The following is a 20,365-nucleotide window of genomic DNA, read 5'->3' on the forward strand; positions in this document are numbered from 1 at the left end:
CCAGGGGGCCTTAGGTAGTCATGTGGCTGGCTGTTGGGAATATTGGCCAACCTCGCACTCCCCATGGATGATGCTCGGGCATCTAGACCGCTAGTCAGATGCCGTCCATTTCCCGCAAAAGTCACTGCCGTCCGTCACGGTTTCGTTTCTCCGTCAAATCAAATCCTCTCTCCACCTCGGAATCCTTCGCAGGGGCCACCCCCTTTAACCATAACAGCACTTCACTCCTCCCGACCCGCTCTGCTCGCCGACGTTGACTGTCGATGCCTGCTCGTTCTTGGAAGTCTGGACGATGCGCTTCTTGATGTCGGCGGCGAGGCTGTAGAAGGCCTTGTCGATGTTGATGTTGCTCTTGGCCGAGACCTCGAGGAAGGGGATGCCGAGCTCGTCGGCCAGCGCCTGGCCACGCTCCGTCGACACCGCCCGCTTGTCCTCCCAGTCGCACTTGTTGCCGATCAGGATCTTGTTCACGCCCTCGGTGGCGTGCTGCTCCACGTTGGCGAACCAGGTGCGTATATCTGCGGGGGGTTATGCGCGTCAGTCTCCATGGAGCGTGAATCGGGAGATGCACAGGCTCAGGCTCAGGGGAACGTACTGTTGAACGATCGCTCATCCGTAACGTCGTATACCAATAATATGCCCATGGCGCCTCTATAGTACGCAGTCGTGATGGTGCGGAAGCGTTCCTGGCCGGCTGTATCCCAGATCTGTAGCTTACACCGCTTTCCGTCGAGCTCGATGGTCCTGATCTTGAAGTCGATGCCAATCGTCGTGATAAACGACGGCGTGAACGAGTCCTCGCTGAACCGCAGCAGGCAGCAGGACTTGCCCACGCCCGAGTCGCCAATCAGGAGCAACTTGATCTGTTTTGGCGCATTCCAGTCAGCCCTGACCAGTCCATCCCAGCGTCCCGCACCAGTTGCCGGGTCTCGCGGGGGTGTTCATTCTGGGGAGGAGAGGGGTTATTACTAGAAAGTCATAGTTTCTATTACTCGACATTTTGCAGATGAAGCAAACGCTAGAACACCAGGGAGTTAAATATCCGCGATACGGTGCCTCGCTTGTGAGATTGCAGGAAATGAAGATGAAGCCGAGGCCGGAGCTGCGAAGCTGCGATCGCGAGAAGGCGGAGTGGCTACTCGCCGCGACGTCCCAGTTGGCCGGATCGAGATCGGCTTACGTTGGTTGTGCGATTGGTGCTGTTTGAGGGAAGTCAGCCAAAGGATGCTCTCTCTGACGCAATCTCGCTGTGCTGATGTCTAAGGGATAAAGGGTACCGACAACAAGAAAGGGCTTAGATCAATAGATGTTTGTTTGCGGTCGGCGAACTTGGGGAATTGCATGGAGACCACTGCGAACCTTGGGTGGGGCCAGGCAACTTGGAAACGCCGGTCGGGACAAGTGGCCGCAAGCTAAAATACGGTCTAGGTAGGATATCAGGTGGACACAAGAACGGTTGAACTGGCTCCGAAACTGGTGATACAGGCTGCAAATTACGAGCAGGTAGAAGTTGTTTTTTAAGCCTCACTTCGGCGTCAGCAACCCTGAGACGTTCTGCGAGCAGGTATCCGTATCTACGGACGGGACAAGGTACACTACCCATGCAGTTATGCAGTTATGCAGTAATATGGTATGTATATATGCTGGATCTGCGCTTTCTGGTTGGTGGGTTCCAAAAGTTTGGGGTCCGAAGTGGAGGCGAAAACACCTTGGTCAATCTTCGTTCCGAAACCACTTCACACGTCACCACCCCTTTTTCGCACCCCAAATCCGACGACACCTTGGTCCACGTGCCCCGCATCCGGCGACTCCATGGCCGGCACCCCGCCGTCCGACTTCCCCGGCATCCGGGCGCCGACGCGCTGAAGGCGTTCGGGCCGTTTGATCTGTCGATGGCCGAGACTGAGCACATGATAAATAAACTGGCGAGACATTTGGATTCGCGCCGTGGTCACGTAATGTCCATGCCATCCTTCCATTCTTATATCCAGTGGCTATTTATGGGGTGATAGGCCTCTGATGCGATACGATAGAATATTGTGTTGCTATGGTGCGGGCTGATCTTGACTCGGAGACACCACGGAAGAGAAATCGAGGGCTCTCTCCAAGGACAATCCATGTTTGATGTAAAGGGTTGGGGACACCAGTTCTAAGTCCTGTCATGTCCAAGTAGAGTTCCAACTTAGAGCCTTGAGGGTTTCACCTCGATATGCCGTCACACGCATGACCAAATAAACTTGAGATCACATCTCAGAGATCGTAACCTAGCTATATAATGATCGGCTTTAGCTTGCCACACATGGCACGACACGCAAGTCAGGACACCATTTGCCCGGTATATCCGTTCTATCCGGCTCATCCAACTTCTAAGGCGCCACGACTTAGTAGGTTGTAGGTCTCAGGGGAGGTCTTGCTCTCCGCATCACGCGAATTGTCTTTCTATTTAAGACCGGTAAATCGAAGTTGCCTGCGAATCGATGATCACTAAAGCAATTACGCGCCAACCATGATTATCGCTGTGAGGGCATCTCAGAGGCTTGATTCGCGGGGGATTCCAACAGTCCAAGTCGAGGTCGAGACCGAATTCGGTGAGGCAAAATATCCACAGCATCTTGGATCTGGTCCTGACATGCAATTCAGGTATTCACCGGGCCCTAGTACCCTCTGGAGCATCCACAGGCAAGCATGAGGCTGTCGAGCTCCGGGACAAAGTTGATGGCGTCTACGGGGGTAAGGGCGTTGGCAAAGCCGTGAGAAACGTGCAGGAAATCATCGGGCCGGCATTGGTGAAGAGAGGCTTCAACCCACAAACCCAGCTTAGGGACATTGACCGTTTCGTGCGGGATCTGGACGGCACGCCCAACAAGGCTAATCTTGGAGCGAATGCGATTCTGGGTGTCAGCATGGCATGCGCCAGAGCCGGGGCAGCAAGCTCGGTAGGTCTTACGTACATACCAGCTCGAGCAATGCCTGAGCCCTGCTTACGCCGGTGTAGGGAATACCGCTATACGAATTCCTTCGAAAAGAAGCAGGTATCGAAGGTCCTTACGTCATGCTGGTGCCTTTCCTTAATGTTCTGAATGGTGGCGTGCATTCTGGAAATACAATGGCTTTTCAGGAGATGATGATCGCGGCGGTCGGTGCGACTTCCTTTGAAGAAGCCATGCGCATGGGCTCTGAAGTCTATCATCGCCTCAAACAAGCCATCCTGGATAGGTATGGAGCACCAGGTAAGGCAGTCTATTTTCCTTTCTCCCTTTCACTTTCCCAGCCCTTTCAATGACTTACAATGCTCAAAAGCTACTGGAATCGGCGATGAGGGCGGCTTCGCTCCGCCGGTCACCTTGCCAGAGCAGGCCTTGGACCTCCTGGCGACTGCCGTGGCAGATTGTGGTTACAGCGAGCAAGTCAAGTTTGGAATCGACCCGGCTTCCTCTGAGTTCTTCCGTGGGGATGGCTCATATGACCTTGGGTTCAAGGACAAGTCGCCAAATATCCTCTCGCCAGCCGACTTGCAACAATTGTATAACCGTCTCCTAGCCGAGTACCCAATTGTATTGCTCGAAGATCCCTTTGCTGAGGACGATTGGCATACATGGGCTGCGTTTAACAAGACGTGCCCGGTGGAGCTTGTTGGAGATGACTTGCTCGTCACAAACGTTGAGAGGGTTCGCATGGCTGATAGCAGGAAGGCATGCAATTCGATGCTCCTAAAGGTGAACCAGATAGGCACCGTCACGGAAGCAATTGAAGCGTGAGTGCCCCGTGTTTTATGGGAGGTTAAATGTTATTAACCCGGTGGACAGAGCAAGCTTTGCATTCAGTCTCGGATGGAGCGTGTTTGTCTCCCATCGATCGGGAGAGACGACAGACGACTTCATTGCAGACCTGACAGTCGGACTCAGCACTGGACATTTGAAGTCGGGTGCTCCGTGCCGCGGTGAGAGGGTCGTCAAGTACAACCGCCTTGTGGACATCGAGTCTGAGTTGAAGGCAGCGGGCAAGACGTGTTTGTATGCAGGGGCTCATTTTCGGTTCCCATCCGAACTTTCTGTCTAGCCTATCACGCGAATACAAACTATGGCCAAGTCGTCAAAATAAGCAAAGCACAATATGTGGCCAAAACATCATGCTGCTCTTCAGAGCATCCATCAAGGCCGCCGCCTAGCGAGGGAGGCCTTTGCACCCATCGCTGGCCCCTTTTCTACCCCCTTTCTACCCACGGCGGCAACGAACGCCCCCTTCCAAAACTCCCACCTCTCCAGGCCGAAAGAAGCACCTGAGAAGAGCGGGCCGGGCTTACGGATCTCCGCGCCTTCGGGCCAGATCTGCACTACGGCTTGGATTAGCTGCACGAAGAGAGCCTGGCCAGAGCACAGGATGTACATGGACGCCGCGCTGACCAGGCAGATGTAGACCTCGTCGTCCTTCACGTCGTGTTCCAGGGCGTCTTTCATCGCTCTCGATTTTTGAACGGCATTAACACCGCATGCAGTCACTTCAATTCAACTCGTCAACGTCCGTTGATATGTGCCTCTGATCGTTTGTACCCGCTTCCATGGCTCTATACTGGCAGCTAAAGGTAGATAAATAGGTACCTAGGTAGATATTCGGCGATGTAATAGGCATCATGACTCTCCTATGTGCAACGAGTCATATGTACGTACTATTGTACAGTATCGTGTTATGTTACATACAACCATATGCTGTACAACTGAGGATCCAGGAATGCAGGTTTGCCTGTTTTCACTTCAACCACCTGGAATACGCCCACCGAATCCTTTCCAGTGCCTTCACCTGGATCTGGATCCCCTTCAGGTTCGCTAGGTCGTCCAGGTCCTCGAGGAACTCTTTCTCGATGTCCCCGGGGAGAAGGCCATGCGCCAATTTCCTGAGGACGTGAACCTCGCAGACCAGCAGCCCGTGGTCTTTGTAGGAGAGCAAGTTATTCTGAGACGGTGTTGCTTCCGAGAGGATACGGTCGATATTCCGGAGGACCCGGATGCTTCTGCCGGCTCGCTGGCTCTGGTACATGCCCTTCCGCCCCCCCGACAGAGTCCGCACGTATTGGAGGGCTGCTACCAAGACGAGTACACCCGGGGTTAGGCCCACGAACCCGAACACCAGCTCCTGGCTCTTGAGCAGGGCATCGATTCCGCTGATGGCAATCTCCAAGTCGACCTTTGTCTTCTGGACCTGGATGAGCAACGCCCGCACGAGGTCACCCTTCACGGCCCCAACGAACGGTGTCCGCAAATCCTTCTCGTAGGCCCGTAGGACCGGAGACACATCCCCTTCCTTGACCTTTGCCCTGATGTCCGCAATTTGTGCATCGGTTAAGGATGACGCACCAACAGCCAAGTTCGGCTTATCGATGGCAAAGTCCACGACCATACGCTCTAAGCTGTCACGGTCGGCCTTCAGACTCTCACGGCTCATGAGGGCAATTTCGCTGCTTGAGTCGTGCCGAATCGTGCCGATGATCTTTCTCACCGGATCGATGACCCAGTTGAACCAGAAATCCTTGACAGTGGTGCCCAGATCCTGCACCCAGTTGATAATGTCGGCCTTCCGGTTGGCCAGGATGCGCAATATGGTCGACGACGATATAATTAGCAGGCCGGCCGGTAGCCAGTATCTGACCAGCTTCGACGGGCGTCCGCTCTGACCGGCTACCTCCCTGGTGGCGGCAATGTGACTCGGTATCCCGGAACCAAGTAAGTCCAGAAGCCTTCTCGCAAGCACCGCGGGTCGTTCTGCGGCGTTGGCGTCCTCCATGTGAATCGACAATTCAGGATCCTCCTCGACCCCAGCGAACACCCTGTCTTCGAACTCGGATATCCCATCCTCTAGGGTTAAGACACCGCGAAGGACCATGTCCATCAAAGCCACGCTCCGCTCCAGAACCCCTTTCCACTCGTGGCTGCTGTCTGCTACCTCACTCTTGCCGTCCTCTTCAGCAATGTCGAAGCTCAGGCCTTCATCGATGAGAACTCCTAGGCCACTCGCGATCATCTCCCTGAGTCGCCGCAGTTGGGTCTGTTTCCGCCGTGCCTGGGACCGACAAAGAGCAACCGGAGAGAGGATTTTCCGTTGGATATCGCTGATGGACCTTTCGGCGACGCTTTCTCGCACGATAGAGTAGAATTGGCGCCACTGCTGCGCTGCGGATGAGCCCAGGCCCTCCGCCTCAAAGCGCCCAGCAGAAGAAGACTGGTACAGGCGCCGAAGGCGTGCGCGGCTTCCGTGATAGACGCCCTTCGTCCATGTCCACATGCGGAGCGGGGAGGTCTGAACGGTGTATATGCTGCTGTAAGTGTAGGAGCTCAGTACCTCATCCCAGTACCATATGTCGTCACTGAGCGGGATGATCTGATCCAGCAGCGTGTTAAGGATCAGACCGTACGTCTGGATGGTGGCTTTGCCGACGACGAGCCATTCGATTTCGGACTCGTAGTGATTCCTGGCAGCATACTCACCCTCCCGTCTCACCAGGCCGGACTGCAAGAGGAGGCCCCGGATATGCGAGGATGGCAACAGGGGCCGAGATGACGTTGCGGTCGATAATGCTCGGGCGATGCGGAGCAACTCGTTGACACGAGGAGTCGAGAGCGCGTTAATCCCGGCCAATTGGCCTTCCAGACCGTTCCCCTCGGGTTCACCGGCCCCCTCGGCTGAGATGAAGGGAACGAGGGAAATCCGGTCTACCTGGGCGTCCAGACGACGCACCTGGCTATGGGATGGGAATCAGGCGTCAACTTCAAGTCGATAATACCCTGATAAATGCATAAGTCTCTGGGAGGGAACTAACTCGGTCACAATAGACATTGTATTTATGCGACTAGCGCAAATTAGGTCGGTTTCCGGGGTTTGAATTTGGGCTAGCGGAGGCTTCTGCAAGGGCCCTGTTCGGCTACAGGTGCACCCGCGAAGCGTGCAGGTCGTGGGTGCGTGGAGCGTGGAGAGTGGCGAGGGTTGAATCAGGCCATCCAACGTTGCTCGGAGAGAGTTGGTGCCGGGAAGACAACCTCGAACGGTTGATGACCAATGGGGGCTAAAAGCTACCTACCTACTAAGCTAGGTAGACAAGGTAGAGTTGTGGATTGTGGGCTGTGGCAAGTTATTCGACCACGTCATTTTAGGGGAACAGGGAGCACAGGAACCGTAGGCTTGGGACGGCGTCTGGACAACGCCCGAGGCGCTGGTGGGCAAAAGGCAGATGGGGAAAAACAAGTACAAACAAACAAGGCACCTTTGGTTTTCCACAGTTTAGACACTGGGCATGCAATCATGGACCGAAGAGCCGCAAATGCAAATGTCAAGTTTGGAAGACAGGGGGTGGTTCGGGATCTTCTACAGACAGTACGAATAACTTTGCCCCTTTTCGAATGTTACGATTCTAATACCTGATACCTAATAGGTAAACTGCGTAGTATGGATCCTCCGCACGCCAAAACAACGGGCATCGTCAGATGACGGATAGATCCCCGGATGCTTCATGAGCTGCACCGGTCCATGGAGGTACCTATGATAATGGTGGCAGTGCAATCCGAATACGATTCCCAATCTACGGGTACAGTGCACTCCGCAATCCGCAATCCGCATCTCTGTCGATTTGGCATGGCAATTCAACAGGCGCGGTTTGCGGTGGGGCGATATTAGTGGCTCGGGAGTCGGAAGTAGGGCGCTGGCCATGGGCCGATTCTGCAATTTCTCTCGCCATTGGCTGCTAACGCCGTAACTGGGTGTGGTCCCTGCAAAACTGGGATCCCGGGATTTGCATGTTTCAACGCCGCTCATAAAAGATCCCCTTTCCGCTCTCGATCTCCTGGCAAAATTCCACCACCATCACCACCGCTCTCGAGTTGTGTCCGTGGCCGTCCATTCAATTCCCACGCCTTCTCGGTGTTTGCGCCACTCATTCGATTGACGCCGACGTCCCCTCTTTTCCCCTTTGCTTTCGCCCACGATGGCGTCCTTCATGTATGTTTGCTGTCAAGATCCGCGCCCCCTTTGGAGCCAAGAGTCAGGACTGACCGTCTAATTGCGCAGAAACTCGACAGTGATCGCTGGCGCGAACTCGACGGGCAGCTATTTAACTGTCTTCGAAGAACTGTCCAAGTACAGCGTTCAGCTGAACTATGCCGAGCGCCTCTGGGCTGTATGCACATCCTATCCCCAGCTCGCGACAAACATTCAAGTTCTGACGCGTGCCCCTCCAGGCTTGGTATCTCTGGATGCAGAATGACACCCTTGCGACCGGAATCATGAGCTTCGTCATGCACGAGCTAGTTTACTTCGGACGTTCCCTCCCGTGGATCATCATCGATGCCATACCCGCCTTCAACAAATACAAGATCCAAAATGTCCGTCACAATATCTGCGCTGGTTTGGCCTGGTCCGAGTACTGACAACCACATAGCAAAAAGTCCCCACCTGGAAAGAGCAGTGGGAATGCGCGGCCCTCGTTCTGCTGAGCCACTTCACCGTCGAGCTGCCCCAGATCTGGTTCTTCCACCCCGTTGCCACCTACTTCGGCATGGACTATGGCGTCCCGTTCCCACCCCTATGGAAGATGGCCATGCACATTGCCATCTTCTTCGTCCTGGAAGATACCTGGCACTACTGGTTCCACCGCGCCCTGCACTACGGCCCGCTATACAAGTCGATCCACAAGCTTCACCACACGTACAGCGCACCGTTCGGCTTGGCAGCCGAGTACGCTTCTCCCATCGAGGTCATGCTCCTTGGAATCGGCATTGTCGGCTCTCCCATCCTCTGGGTGTCGCTCAGCGGTGAGCTGCACCTGGTGACAATGTACACCTGGATCGTTCTGCGCCTGTTCCAGGCCATCGACGCCCACAGTGGTTACGATTTCCCCTGGAGCCTGCGCCACTTCCTGCCCTTCTGGGCCGGCGCCGATCACCACGACCTCCACCATGAGCGTTTCATCGGCAACTATGCATCGAGCTTCCGCTGGTGGGACTACTGCCTGGACACCGAGGCCGGCCTGGAGGCAAGCAGGAAGCGCAGGGAGAGGAAGCTGGCCCAGATCAAGGCGAAGTCCCAGTAAATGAGGAGGTTCCCGTGCGACAGCCGGGCTACAATGGGCTGGCCCGCAGGTTCGGCGTGGCAGGGTCTCTTACCGAAGGCAAGAAGGCCTTGCGGAAGTTGGAGCGCCCGGAATAAGAATACAGGGCGGGAGATGTATGATGACGAAGAAATGCCGGGCGGAGATTGTCTCCGCGACACTCGGGGCCGCTCGTGCGGCGACACTGAGAAAAGCACATCCGATAGGTGTTCGCGACATTTGATGTTTTACCGGGTACATATTGAGCCGTGGCGGTTGCTATGATGATACACTATATTAATTAGACTAATAATACAAAGAAGTACAAATCGTTGTGTTTACAGTATCTGCCGTGTTTGCTACCTCTGTCGGGACCGTCCCAAGGTTACAGTTCGACTTAAGCCTTTGGCTTACAGCAGTCGCCCGAGGATGACACCGCCTTGTTGGCCAGAGTCTGCATCTCGCCGCCGGGCGAGTTCACGGGAGTCTCCTCGACTTCTCCAAAGTCCTTGGCGAGCGAGTCGCATAGTGCGGCCATGTCGATATCCTTGGCTGATAGGCCATTCGGGTGATGGGTTGTCCATCTGATGAAGGTTGTGTTGAACACCTAAGGTCGTCGTAGTCAACATCGATGTGAAAAGTAAGCCCGAAAAGCAGAACTTAGACATTCCATCTTACATTGGACCACTCTGGGTGGTGGTTCTTGAGCTTGCACTGCAAGGCCACTGCTGTCATGAAATCCTGGTCATGGAAGATGTCAGTTAGTGACACACTTGCTGTTCAGTCCACACTATCTTCCAAACCACACAAGAAGAGAAGACCCAAGGAATCAGTCCACAACATCTGTGTCGTCTATGTCTGGAGCGACAAACCAAGGGGGGGTATAACCCTGTCCATCGTCACTCTGATTATCGTCCACCCTGCTTTCCTTTCCTCGCTCCCCCCTGGGCTACAGGTAAAGATGAGTGAATCCCTTGTTGAGAGTGTCACTCAGGTCATACGCAGCACGTACGGAACCACCATCAAGCGAACGGCGAGAGCACGGCAAACAGTCCCCAGGTGACTTACCCAAGTCCTAGCAAAGGTCTTGAACTTGAACGTCCTCTCAAGACCCTCGCCGGTGGATGTCATGGCCCATCGGCCGCCGGAGTTCGCGCCGGAGTTCGAGAGCATTCCCGACAGCGCCTCCTCCAAGGCCTCTTCATCGGAGCCTGCCGAAAACTTGGGCCGCGTCATGCTTGATTTTGCACGCAACACAAACCTAGGCTGTCTGACGGGGGCGAAATTTGGGATACCAATTGGTATGCGAAGACGGGATGCTATTCTCGCCATGTTGAGTGGCCTCTCTTGGTGTTTGTCCCGAACAGACCGGTACCTAGGTAATCAAAAAGAGTTGGGGTGGGACGCCGCCCAGTAATTAATTGGCTGGCGGCCCGCACCAGTTATGTCAGTGCTGTAGGTTGGTGTCACCCTCCCACCTATGGACTAGGTATGGAAGGCTATCAACCACTTGGAGAAACTAATCTCGCAATTTTTGAATATTCATTCCTCTTCCTAGACTTAGCATCAGACTAGGAACACTGCAAGGTAAAGCATATACAGCCGCTATGAATACCCACGGCGTAGAACTAGGACTGGATCAGTTCCCTGTCTTCCTGTTAAGCCAATTCGGGCAGGTCGTTAGGATCGCCTGCTCAACGGGTTGTCTACCCCTCTCTACCCGCCTCTGAGAGAGTATAGCCAGGTAGGTAACTAGGTTGCCGACCGGAGACGGGAGTCAACATTGCAACTTAAGAGAACCCCCAAAACTCGATATAGAGCGTCTGATCTGTTTGACTGGTACTACACTCTACTTTGTTGCTCAACTCATCGCCTCGCCTTGAGACCCTGTTTGTCCCGATCCAAAACCTCCTTCACATTTGTTTCATGGGAGAGATGCGCGTACCGATGCGGCCAACTGCGGCCAGTCCCGCGGGGGATAGCCTGCCCAGCAACGCGTCCCACGATGGCGCGGAAGCCAGCCCGCCTGCCGCCTTCGGCCTCCGCGCCGGCATCCTGATCCCCGGCCGCGGCGACCCGATCGAGGACGGCGCCGTCGTGGTCCGGGGCGCGTCGATCGACTGGGTCGGCCCGTACGCCGAGCTGCCGGCGGCGCACTCGTCGGTCCGCTTCACCCGCGTGCCCGTCGTGATGCCGGGCATGTGGGACGCGCACACGCACTTCATGGGCTCGCACGTCGTCGCGGGCCTCGAGGACAGCATGCGCATGTACCTGCCGGGGACCGGGGCCCTCGTCGGCGCCGTCACCGTCGACGACCTGCGCGCGACCCTCGAGGCCGGGTTCACGTCTGTGCGCGAGCTCGGCGGCTACGCCGGCTACGTGTGGCCGGCGGTGCGGTCGGGCGTCCTCGTGGGGCCCAACGTCTACTCGGCCCTGTCGGTGCTGAGCATCACGGGCGGCCACGGCGACCAGCACGACGTGCCGCTCGAGACCGTCATGGACGCCTGCCGCTCCGGCGACGGCATCTCCATGCTGTGTGACGGCGTCGACGGCTGCACGAGCGCCGTCAGGCGCGTCGTCCGTCGCGGCGCGAGGGTCATCAAGATCTGCTCCACGGGCGGCGTGCTCAGCCTCAACGACCAGCCCGAGGACTCGCAGTTCTCGCCGGCAGAGCTCAGGGCCATCGTCGACGAGGCGGGAAGGAGCGGCCGCGCCGTTGCGTCGCACGCCATCGGGAAGACGGGCATCATGGCGGCACTCGAGGCCGGCGTCAAGAGCATCGAGCACGGCATGTACCTGGACGAGGAGGTCGCGGCGCTGATGAAGGAGAAGGGCGCCATCCTGGTGCCGACGAGGCATATTGTCGAGGGCTTGGGCGCCAGCGCGGACAAGCTGCCCCCCCAGTCCCGCGAGAAGCTGCGCCGGATGACGGAGCTGTCAAGGTCGAGCCTGAAGCTGGCCGTGAAGCTGGGGGTCAAGATAGCGCTGGGCACGGACACGCTAAGCAGCGACAGGAAGCATGTCCTCGCCCACGGGAAGAACGCGATGGAGCTGCATTGGGCCGTCGCCGCCGGGATGAGCGCCCTGCAGGCCATAGAGATGGCGACCGCGACGCCCCCCGAGACGTTGGGCGCGCAAGCTCCGAGGTCGGGGCAGCTCAAGGCGGGTTATGACGCCGACATCATCGCCGTCTCGGAGAACCCCCTGGACGACATTGACGTCCTGGTGAGGCAGAGCAACATCACCCATGTCTGGAAGGGAGGCAAGCTGTACAAGTCTCCGTAGGGTGCGTGGGAAGATCCTGTAGATACCAACCGGGAAATTGGCCAGATGAATAAATGTGCGCACTTTGAAGCAGATGTATATATCTGCAAAACCACGCAATCAAGAGAGGCATCCTTCAATATGCTCAATTCTTCCCCCCTCTTGATTCCCAGACACAGCAACTAGTCTGAGCAGCCAGTTGGCTATATCAGATAGGAAGCCTCCTACAGCCGAGCAAAGATGATTAAACCTGAAGTAGTAAGCCCTCCATACCGGCCCTTCTGTCCCACCAGTACGTCTAGGAGAGAGAGCCCATGGATATCTGCAGAATCGCGGATTTATTGGATACTTGAATGTCTATTCAGTGAGGCTGAGGACGCTAACTTGCATGCCACCAAACAACTTGTCTTTGTCGGGATTTCCCTCCCTCATCGATCTAGATGCCCAGCCCAGAAGAAGTAGGATCCCCGGAGAGGGTCCGACAGCTGGGCGTTCGACTTTCGCTGCATGATAGAAACTTGGCCAGACATTGGACAAGTCAGACCTGACTATGCTACCAGGCGCGTTGTACGCGACGACATAATCACTTCGCTGCCAGCGGGGTCCTCGGCTTTGCTCAGCCCCTAGCAGCAAACGCCAGATCTGACTTGAGCCGACAACATGTTGTGCTACCCACGACAGACAGATTCGCTGCCGTAACAAGCCGTTGATAGGAGAATATGCGACTGTGTCAATCCCATGAAACGATGCTCAGCTCGTGATTTCGGCGAATTGAATCACATTAAAGGTTCGAGACAAGGCGCGAAGTAGCTGCTGCCATGCATTAAGGTAGTTCTAATTCTACGCTCATGCCTGGCGGTGTCTCGTAAACATCCTAATGAGATACCTAGTGGTTTTTAGAAGCAAGAGGGAGTTGGAGGCAGCTCTCCATAGGTACCTAGCTCGCTGCCAACAAAAAAACGCGGACTGCGAAACACAATATCCCCTATCAAATCTACTTCACTAGCCAAAACCCATACTTTTTCAACAGAAACCAATTCCTCACAATACGCTTTACAACCAAATAAAAGGTGCTGTACAATAATTCAAATATCAGAGAATATTTGACATCCTTAAATTCCTTTTTACTGTTTTTTAAAGAGGTTTTAGACGCTCAGTGAAATTGGAATAGTTTCGCAGTGCGCGTTTTTTTGTTGGCAGCGAGCCTAGGTACCTACCTATGTGGGGACGGGATCTTTCTTTGGCTGCGGGGCCGCACGTGACCCTGACCTGGGTGGTTGAGTGGGGCACGATCAGTCTGCATCTTTAACCCTGCCACCGCCCTCCATCGTCTTCATCCCTCCGTTTAGTCATCTTCCATCAGTGTCAGTCGCAAGGCCGAGCAAGGTATCCAGGAAGCGCAAGAAGTCGCGCTCGTCTCATCGCCCTCGCAATCTATTCGCAGCGCTATCTATTATTACCAAAGCACGCGACTGGGAGGAACTGAGGCATCGCAACCGAGATTACCGTATTTTCTCTTCAAATTTGGGCAAATTCGGTCATCCAGCATCGCGCGTCGTCTTTCTCGACAAGGAAAGGTGAGCGGCACGCCATCACTGATTGGAGAGGGAAAGCAGAGAGAAAAAGTAATGGTGTAGCCCCCCACCATACCGAATATCACTGCTGACAAAGCATTGAATAGCTGACAAAGAGGTTAGAGGATTGGATTGCCTCTAGCCAGCTTCAAGGCGATAGCATCGAAGGCAGCTCATCGGCGAGGGAGGGGAAGGGGAAAAGCCAGTGGCATCTCGGTTGATTGTCACGAGACCTCCCAAGCAAGAGATTCAAAATCTGGAAAATTCTGATTCCGGAGGTGAGTCGAGGAGCAAAGCCCTTCTCACCGACGCTGAGAGCCTGGGAGGCGTTCCCATACTAACAGCTCTGAATCGGGCAGATCAGACTCGAGTCTGGTTGGGCCGATCCCCAGCCACGCGGTTTTTTAATAATCATTTCCCGCCCCTCGGGATCTCTCGTTGGTCAGCTGTAATCTGACCACGAGTGTGGCCCACCATTGTCAGTCCTCCTGACGAGTGACGAGTGCCAAGTGCCGGGCAACTCAGTCTCATGCTGAGTCAGGACGGGATACAGACATTCAGCGATCTCAAGATGGGTGAGTTACACAACGCAATTGCACTCTCACAGCTGCGGCCACTTTCATTACCTCTTTTCTGCTACCGCTATTCCCCCCTCGCACCTCTCGGGACTAGGTACCCACTTCAAGCTCCTTAGCGATCCCCCAATGCCCCTCCAGTGAAGGCGCAACGGCATCAAAGGGCATATTGTGCGGAGTACCTACCGAAGTAGGGAGGTACCTACTGATACAATGGGAATGCCTGTACCGAGTACATATGTACACCGTCTCCCACGCCCGCCCTGCCCGTCTAACAAACTGCCCTGCCTCCAACATTGGATGTTCTCCTGGCAATTCCCCGTGCTGAGACAGTTGCATCACGCACCAGCGCGCTGCAACTAACCCCTCTCTCGCTACTCCGACCCCTCTCCTCCCGCACTTGCCACATCCCTCCATCCTTTCCACCTTCAAATCCAATCCGACCTGCATCCGCATCCACATCCCACCGATCCGCATCATTACCTAATTCTCATCCTCTTGGACCGACAAGAGCGTTGCAAGTTGCATCATACAGCTCTGCCTCGTAAGTTGTTGCGACTCGACCTCAACTCACCGTGCTCTGTAATCATTCCCAACCCCCGCCCACCTGTTGCCATTTCTGTTTCTGTTACTATTTCCATTTGCCCTCCGCCATAGCGCAAGTGGGCGCTGCGAAGTCGATCTCGAAGAGCGGCCAGTGCATCACCACTACTCGGCGCATTTCGGATTACTCCGTTGAAAGGCACAAGAAACTTGCCCAATCCACTTACACCTATACCGCACTGTACCACCCGCCTCCTCATGAGTTTTTGCCCTCATTTGCCCAAGAACCGACCGAATACTGCTCCTCATCATTCAGCATCGATTCAACCGCCCCTGCCTTCTTCCCCACGGCCTCGCTCGTCCTTCGTCACGCTTTGTCAATTGCCCTTTCTTTAAGCTTTTGAGTCCTCCCCGGAAGTTCTAAGCTGACCTTCAACTCCCAACGCTCCAGAGCCGAGAGAGCGTCTTCCTGAATCATCGTCACCAACCACCCCTACAACCTACTCTGACGCGAGCTTCTCAACCCGACACTTCGCAATCCAGCGCCAGCACGAACCGACTTCTAACGGGGCTGAAGGAGATCCAGACTCGCCAGGCCTAACTGCGTCGCCGCCACTACCACATGGATACACGGACACTTCGGTTGCCGAGCACGAAGCGCACATCCATCCGGAACTAAGATCGGTTCACAAGCAGACGACGAGAAACGGCAACGTGCCCACTTCAAATATGATGCCAGCGGGGATAGCCCCACAACCCGATCAAGCCGGCTCCATCCCGGGGCCGTCGCATGCGCCTGGTGGTGCCCCGAACATGGGACCCGCCGACATGGCCGATATGGGAGATGTCATGATGGCTGATGGTAGGAAAGCGAAGCGCGAGCTCTCCCAGTCGAAACGTGCCGCGCAAAATAGAGCTGCACAGGTAAGTCGAATATTCTGCTTTTTCGCCGCGCGTGAATATCAATTCGTTCGCGGAGGTGCATACCTACTATCCCCGACGGCACTAGCTAGCTGTTCTGGCTGCTCCAAATGCGCCGGGCAGGTGCGTCCACCCCGGGACATTAGTCATCATTTCGTATCACGGACACTTGCCTGTGTTGGTGGCAACGGCAGATGGAGCACCGGACAGTCAGCCGCAGCCGCTATCCTTCATCCTGTGATTTCTATAATTAATACCTTACGTAACTAACAATATCGGTTACAGAGGGCATTCCGCCAGCGCAAGGAACTATACATCAAAAAGCTGGAGCAGGAAGTCCGGGACTTCGCGGCAATGGAGAGCAACTACAAGTCGCTCCAGGCAGAGAATTATGCTCTGAGAGAATACGTCATCAATCTTCAGTCTCGGTTGTTGGACGTTCAGGGAGAGTGTCCGCAGCCGCCACCGAACATCAACCTGGCTCACCCCCATGGTGCACAGCCCCCGGTAACGTCGAGCAGCGCCGATCTACACGCGCCAAACTCGAGTACTGGTGCTGGCACGCCGCTAGAAGTGGTCGCGCAAGCCGTGGCAGGCCTACAACGGGGTGATCACCTGGCCGAAGGGCCGCAGTACTCGAACAGGATGAAACCGGAACAGGGAGAAGGGGACTCGAGATCTAACGAGGAAATCAGTCGACAACTGCAACCCGACCCTCTGCCATCGGCGATGATGTAGGACGTCGCACCGTAAAGCATGGTGGCAAGTCTGGACCTGGACCATCCTAGCCCCTGAGACATCGAGTACCGCTTTAGTACTACCATTATATCGTGGCGTTCCTGGCTGCCTTCTTTCACGAATCCTCTGTTGAGGGTGGGGAACATTTACTGGGTTTTATGGCGTTCCTGGGGGAAGTTGCTGTTTTGCGGTCTTATGCTATCTCGAGGCGGCATCGCCATCAGGGCGCTGATGATGCCGGGCGAGGACGGACAAAACGGATGGCCCGCCATGCGCCCGGCAGCAGCGGTTGGACCAACTGGGGTTGTCATGCGTGGAAACAGCCAGCCAATTGGACGAAATGTGCTGTCGACTACGGACTACTTTATTCATTGCGTTGGTGGTTCTTCTAGTGTTTAGAGAGAGAAATCTAGGTTAGATGGCATTGGATGGGTTCCTCACATACGGGCGGAAATGTGTTCGTTGCCACCTCTGAGAATGGTCCTGATTGTATCAGATTAGGCACGCGGGCCACGACGTCTTCAGGGATGAATAGCGCAAGCCAGTTCATCCAAGCCCTCTGGTATATTATGATGATACCTTCAGAGGTTCTTGACCAGGTGCCTAGTGTGCGTACCCACATGTTTGTGTTAAAGACAACCAACCTGCCGATTCCAGTTACTGTTCGCTCCGCGCCATTGCACCGTCGATTTTCCCGCCGGCGCTCGGCCCGTACCTCTGCTGTTGTACAAATTGGGTGACAAGACATCGTTCGTCCCTCCGTCTTTGAAGATGGAGCACAGGCGTTGCATGCTCATGAGAAGGCATTTCCGAGATCGTGCTCCTGTGGCACACACACACATTTGGTCAGCAAGCGTCATCCTTTTATTTGCTCTTCTGTTTTAAGCCTTTTACAGCTGTCGTGGGACTTGGGGGGGGGGGGGGGGGGGGGGGGGGCACCCTTATAAAAAACAACCCCATCTCTAATTAAACAAACCCACTTACCAGGGGCCAACACAACAAGTCGCGGCGGGCCCCCCCCCCCCCCCCCCCCCCCCCCCCCCCCCGCCCCCCGCCCCCGCCCCCCCCCCCCCCCCCCCCCCCCCCCCCCCCCGGCTCACCTTGATATAATCGCTCCCCTTCTCGAGGTACTCCTCCCTCGTGACGAGGGCCCTCCTCCAGTCGTCGGAGCCGGCCCATGCGGCGGCGCCCCTCCAGGCGTCAAGGCGGGCGTCGGCGGCGCGGCGGACGGCGAGCGGCGAGCCGGCGGGCAGGAGGGCGGTCAGGCCCGCGCGGAGGCGCTCGTCGAAGCCCCGGAAGAGCGTGTTGCCGCCCGTCAGGAAGACGTCGCGCAGGAACTCGTCGCCTCCGTCCGCCACCCCCGCCAGCCGCTGGGTCAGGATGTCGCCCGCGATCTCGACGAGGCCCGCCTGGTCGAGCCCCGCGACGGCGCCCGGCTGGAAGATGACCTCGGGGACGCGGATGCGCTCCACGTTGAGGTGGAGGCGGTGCGTCTCGGCGGCGGAGGCCGGGTCGAAGGGGCGCGGCCCGTAGCGGAAGGCGTGCAGGAGGGACTTTGACCAGTCCTTCTGGGCCTCGAGGGTGTTCTCGTAGGTGAAGTTCTCGTCGTAGAGAAGCAGGTCCTGCTCGAGTGCCCGCACGGCCGACTCGAGGTCCTCCTCGCCTTCCTCGTCGTCGTCGCTGTCGCCCTTGTTGGCCCCCATGGCGACGCTGCGGTACACGCCCCAGTCGGCGTCGTCGGCGCCAAAGTCGTCGTCGTCCCCGGCGCGCCGCCGCTTCCGGCTCCCCGACGTGCCCGCGGGGGCGTCCGACGCCAGGTTCGCGATGTTCTTCATCCGGATCTGGCTCGCGAGCGACTTGCGGTTGCCGAGGTCCGCCTTGAGGCGGTCCCTCTCCTTGAGAAGGGCGAGCTTGGCGAGGTGCGCCTGCCTCTTGTCTTCCAGCCAGCCCTCGAGGTCATTTGTCCGCCTCTCCTCGTCGAGCCGAGCATCCTCGGCGATGCGGGCCTTCTCCGCTTCCTTCTCGGCCTTGGCGCGAGCCCGGGCGTCGTAGTTCGACTTCATGAGCCGTTGTTGCCGCTTCTGCTTTACACCGGCCTCGTCAAGCTGGTCGTCGGGAACCTCCAGCAGGTCAAAGTTGGGCAGCTCCTGCTCCTCCTCCTGCTCTCCGCCCAGATCCTTCGTCCGCGCCCGCCTGATCGACTTGTCGAGTTCTTTGATCGCCCGTTCCAGGGCGGCTTCATCCTTCATTTCGGCCTCGTCGAGAAGGCGCTTCGTCTCCTTCTTGTTCTGGTCGACGAGCTTGCGCTGCACGTCCCTGTAATACTCCAGCTCCCGTTCTTTCTTCATGAGCCTCTCAAGCCGCATCTTCGCGGCTTGTTCCTGGAGTCGCCGGCCGCTCTCCTTCTTCCGCTCAGCAACTCGGGCCAGCTCTTCTTCGGTCTTCTGCACGATGACCTCCTCTGTATACGGGTACTGGATGATCCGCTCTCTGTCCTCCAAGCCGGTCCAGTCGAGATAACGCGCCGATTCTTGGTCGTAGTCTTCCGAGACGTAGCAGAATTCCCGAACCATATGTTCGGCTTGCGATGAGTTGAGCTTTCCTGGGAAGCCGGCGTGGTATTTCAGGCGTATGAGCTTGAGGAGATACTCGGCGGCATGCCACCCGCCCCAGTTCAGCCGGATTGCCTGAGCTAGCATCGCCTTAGAGTTGTAAACCGGGATGACGTGCGTCGCGCTGTAGGATGAGGAGACGACCAGACCCGTCTTGCCTTTATTGTAGTTGTAAGAAAACAGGGAGTCGATGCCGTATGCCAGGCCCGGTGCGCCGTAACATTCGAATATGATTTCGGTCATTGCTTCCAAGGGGTCAGCATTTTAGCCTCGAGTTCAGAGTTGTTCTAGAAGGTGGGGGACCAACATTTTCTCGAGTAAGGGAGGTTCGCGACAGCCTCTGTCATGAGGATGGGCGTGTCTACCGCGCCTTCGACGCCGTTCAGGCCCAGCTTAATAAATGTATAGTCCAGAACATGCTCCATGACGTCCCAGTTGCTCACTATACCGGTCCCGGCTTCAAATGCATTCCGGATGTGCCCTCGCGCGGTGGTATCGGCGTAACAATCCTGGCCGGCAAAGGAGTAGGTCTTTCCAAGCTTTCGGTCGCGGTACTTGGCCATTATCGGAGGTATTGCAAGCCGTGGATTCGATTCGAAGGACCATCCTGCCCGGACAGTAGAGGAGCCTAGAGGTCGATAATGTCAGCGTGGGGGCACCGAGAGTGTGGAGGTGCGTCTCCGTACCATTATCAATTACGATCGCTGCAGTGCCTTCGGGCTGTGCTAATGCTTTCTCATGACCGTCTGCCTGGGGTGGAATGTATTTCTCGAACTTGGCTTCCTGCACTGGGTACAAGATGGGAGGAGGGAGGCTCTTCCAGGCCTCCCTCTGGCTCGGCGCGTCGCCCGCTGGAGATGCTAGCATCGCACTTAAGTCTGTTGTTGAAAGTCGGCAGGATTGTGGTTCAAGGATTTAGCGGGGAAGCATGGTGGATCAGGTTTTACACGAAACGGAGTGGGAAGGCTCAAGACAGGTTGTTAGGGTGAATTGGTGGTCCAGTGAATATTAGAAGCAAGTAATGCGTCAAGGCTGAAGTTAAACAAGGCTGTGAGCGGTGAGGCCTCA

General features: G+C 56.2%; 9 protein-coding genes across 9 annotated transcripts; 4 read left to right on the plus strand and 5 right to left on the minus strand.

Moving 5' to 3' along the window:
* Nucleotides 1-95: 95 nt before the first annotated feature.
* Nucleotides 96-1,146, minus strand: QBC33DRAFT_88730 (putative Rab/GTPase). The gene is made up of 3 exons (XM_060433157.1): nucleotides 970-1,146; nucleotides 596-863; nucleotides 96-518 (listed from the first exon to the last, which is right to left on the minus strand). Exons 1-3 carry the CDS (start codon nucleotides 997-999, stop codon nucleotides 205-207), a joined length of 612 nt encoding a protein of 203 aa, XP_060283003.1. The 5' UTR covers nucleotides 1,000-1,146; the 3' UTR covers nucleotides 96-204.
* Nucleotides 1,147-2,258: 1,112 nt separating this feature from the next.
* Nucleotides 2,259-4,105, plus strand: QBC33DRAFT_88704 (enolase). Its single transcript, XM_060433156.1, has 5 exons — nucleotides 2,259-2,588; nucleotides 2,641-2,936; nucleotides 2,996-3,230; nucleotides 3,301-3,754; nucleotides 3,807-4,105. Exons 1-5 carry the CDS (start codon nucleotides 2,507-2,509, stop codon nucleotides 4,057-4,059), a joined length of 1,320 nt encoding a protein of 439 aa, XP_060283004.1. The 5' UTR covers nucleotides 2,259-2,506; the 3' UTR covers nucleotides 4,060-4,105.
* On the minus strand, nucleotides 4,065-4,601 carry QBC33DRAFT_88849 (uncharacterized protein). The gene has a single exon (XM_060433158.1). The coding sequence runs from the start codon at nucleotides 4,455-4,457 to the stop codon at nucleotides 4,152-4,154; it is 306 nt and encodes a 101-aa protein (XP_060283005.1). The 5' UTR covers nucleotides 4,458-4,601; the 3' UTR covers nucleotides 4,065-4,151.
* Nucleotides 4,306-7,466, minus strand: QBC33DRAFT_611477 (ATP synthase regulation protein NCA2; the record flags this gene model as incomplete). Its single annotated transcript, XM_060432449.1, has 2 exons — nucleotides 4,306-6,733; nucleotides 7,450-7,466. The coding sequence occupies 2 exons, from the start codon at nucleotides 7,464-7,466 to the stop codon at nucleotides 4,747-4,749; spliced, it is 2,004 nt and encodes a 667-aa protein (XP_060283006.1). The 3' UTR covers nucleotides 4,306-4,746.
* A 378-nt stretch (nucleotides 7,467-7,844) lies between these two features.
* On the plus strand, nucleotides 7,845-9,393 carry QBC33DRAFT_540237 (methylsterol monooxygenase). Its single transcript, XM_060428046.1, has 4 exons — nucleotides 7,845-7,983; nucleotides 8,053-8,161; nucleotides 8,223-8,366; nucleotides 8,423-9,393. Exons 1-4 carry the CDS (start codon nucleotides 7,970-7,972, stop codon nucleotides 9,071-9,073), a joined length of 918 nt encoding a protein of 305 aa, XP_060283007.1. The 5' UTR covers nucleotides 7,845-7,969; the 3' UTR covers nucleotides 9,074-9,393.
* QBC33DRAFT_540242 (pterin 4 alpha carbinolamine dehydratase-domain-containing protein) lies at nucleotides 9,325-10,720 on the minus strand. Its single transcript, XM_060428047.1, has 3 exons — nucleotides 10,139-10,720; nucleotides 9,749-9,811; nucleotides 9,325-9,677 (listed from the first exon to the last, which is right to left on the minus strand). The coding sequence occupies exons 1-3, from the start codon at nucleotides 10,400-10,402 to the stop codon at nucleotides 9,468-9,470; spliced, it is 537 nt and encodes a 178-aa protein (XP_060283008.1). The 5' UTR covers nucleotides 10,403-10,720; the 3' UTR covers nucleotides 9,325-9,467.
* A 785-nt stretch (nucleotides 10,721-11,505) lies between these two features.
* Nucleotides 11,506-12,614, plus strand: QBC33DRAFT_540244 (uncharacterized protein). The gene has a single exon (XM_060428048.1). It carries the CDS (start codon nucleotides 11,567-11,569, stop codon nucleotides 12,353-12,355), a length of 789 nt encoding a protein of 262 aa, XP_060283009.1. The 5' UTR covers nucleotides 11,506-11,566; the 3' UTR covers nucleotides 12,356-12,614.
* A 2,708-nt stretch (nucleotides 12,615-15,322) lies between these two features.
* Nucleotides 15,323-16,783, plus strand: QBC33DRAFT_89027 (uncharacterized protein). The gene is made up of 3 exons (XM_060433159.1): nucleotides 15,323-15,402; nucleotides 15,478-15,950; nucleotides 16,233-16,783. The coding sequence occupies exons 2-3, from the start codon at nucleotides 15,756-15,758 to the stop codon at nucleotides 16,683-16,685; spliced, it is 648 nt and encodes a 215-aa protein (XP_060283010.1). The 5' UTR covers nucleotides 15,323-15,402; nucleotides 15,478-15,755; the 3' UTR covers nucleotides 16,686-16,783.
* Nucleotides 16,784-17,478: 695 nt separating this feature from the next.
* On the minus strand, nucleotides 17,479-20,164 carry QBC33DRAFT_452162 (actin-like protein arp5; the record flags this gene model as incomplete). The annotated part of the gene is made up of 4 exons (XM_060424637.1): nucleotides 17,479-17,508; nucleotides 17,786-19,542; nucleotides 19,605-19,925; nucleotides 19,984-20,164. The coding sequence occupies 4 exons, from the start codon at nucleotides 20,162-20,164 to the stop codon at nucleotides 17,479-17,481; spliced, it is 2,289 nt and encodes a 762-aa protein (XP_060283011.1).
* Between the last annotated feature and the right edge of the window lie 201 nt (nucleotides 20,165-20,365).

Source organism: Phialemonium atrogriseum, assembly GCF_030411735.1.
Source record: "Phialemonium atrogriseum strain 8032-3 unplaced genomic scaffold QBC33scaffold_14, whole genome shotgun sequence".
Lineage (NCBI taxonomy): Eukaryota > Fungi > Ascomycota > Sordariomycetes > Cephalothecales > Cephalothecaceae > Phialemonium > Phialemonium atrogriseum.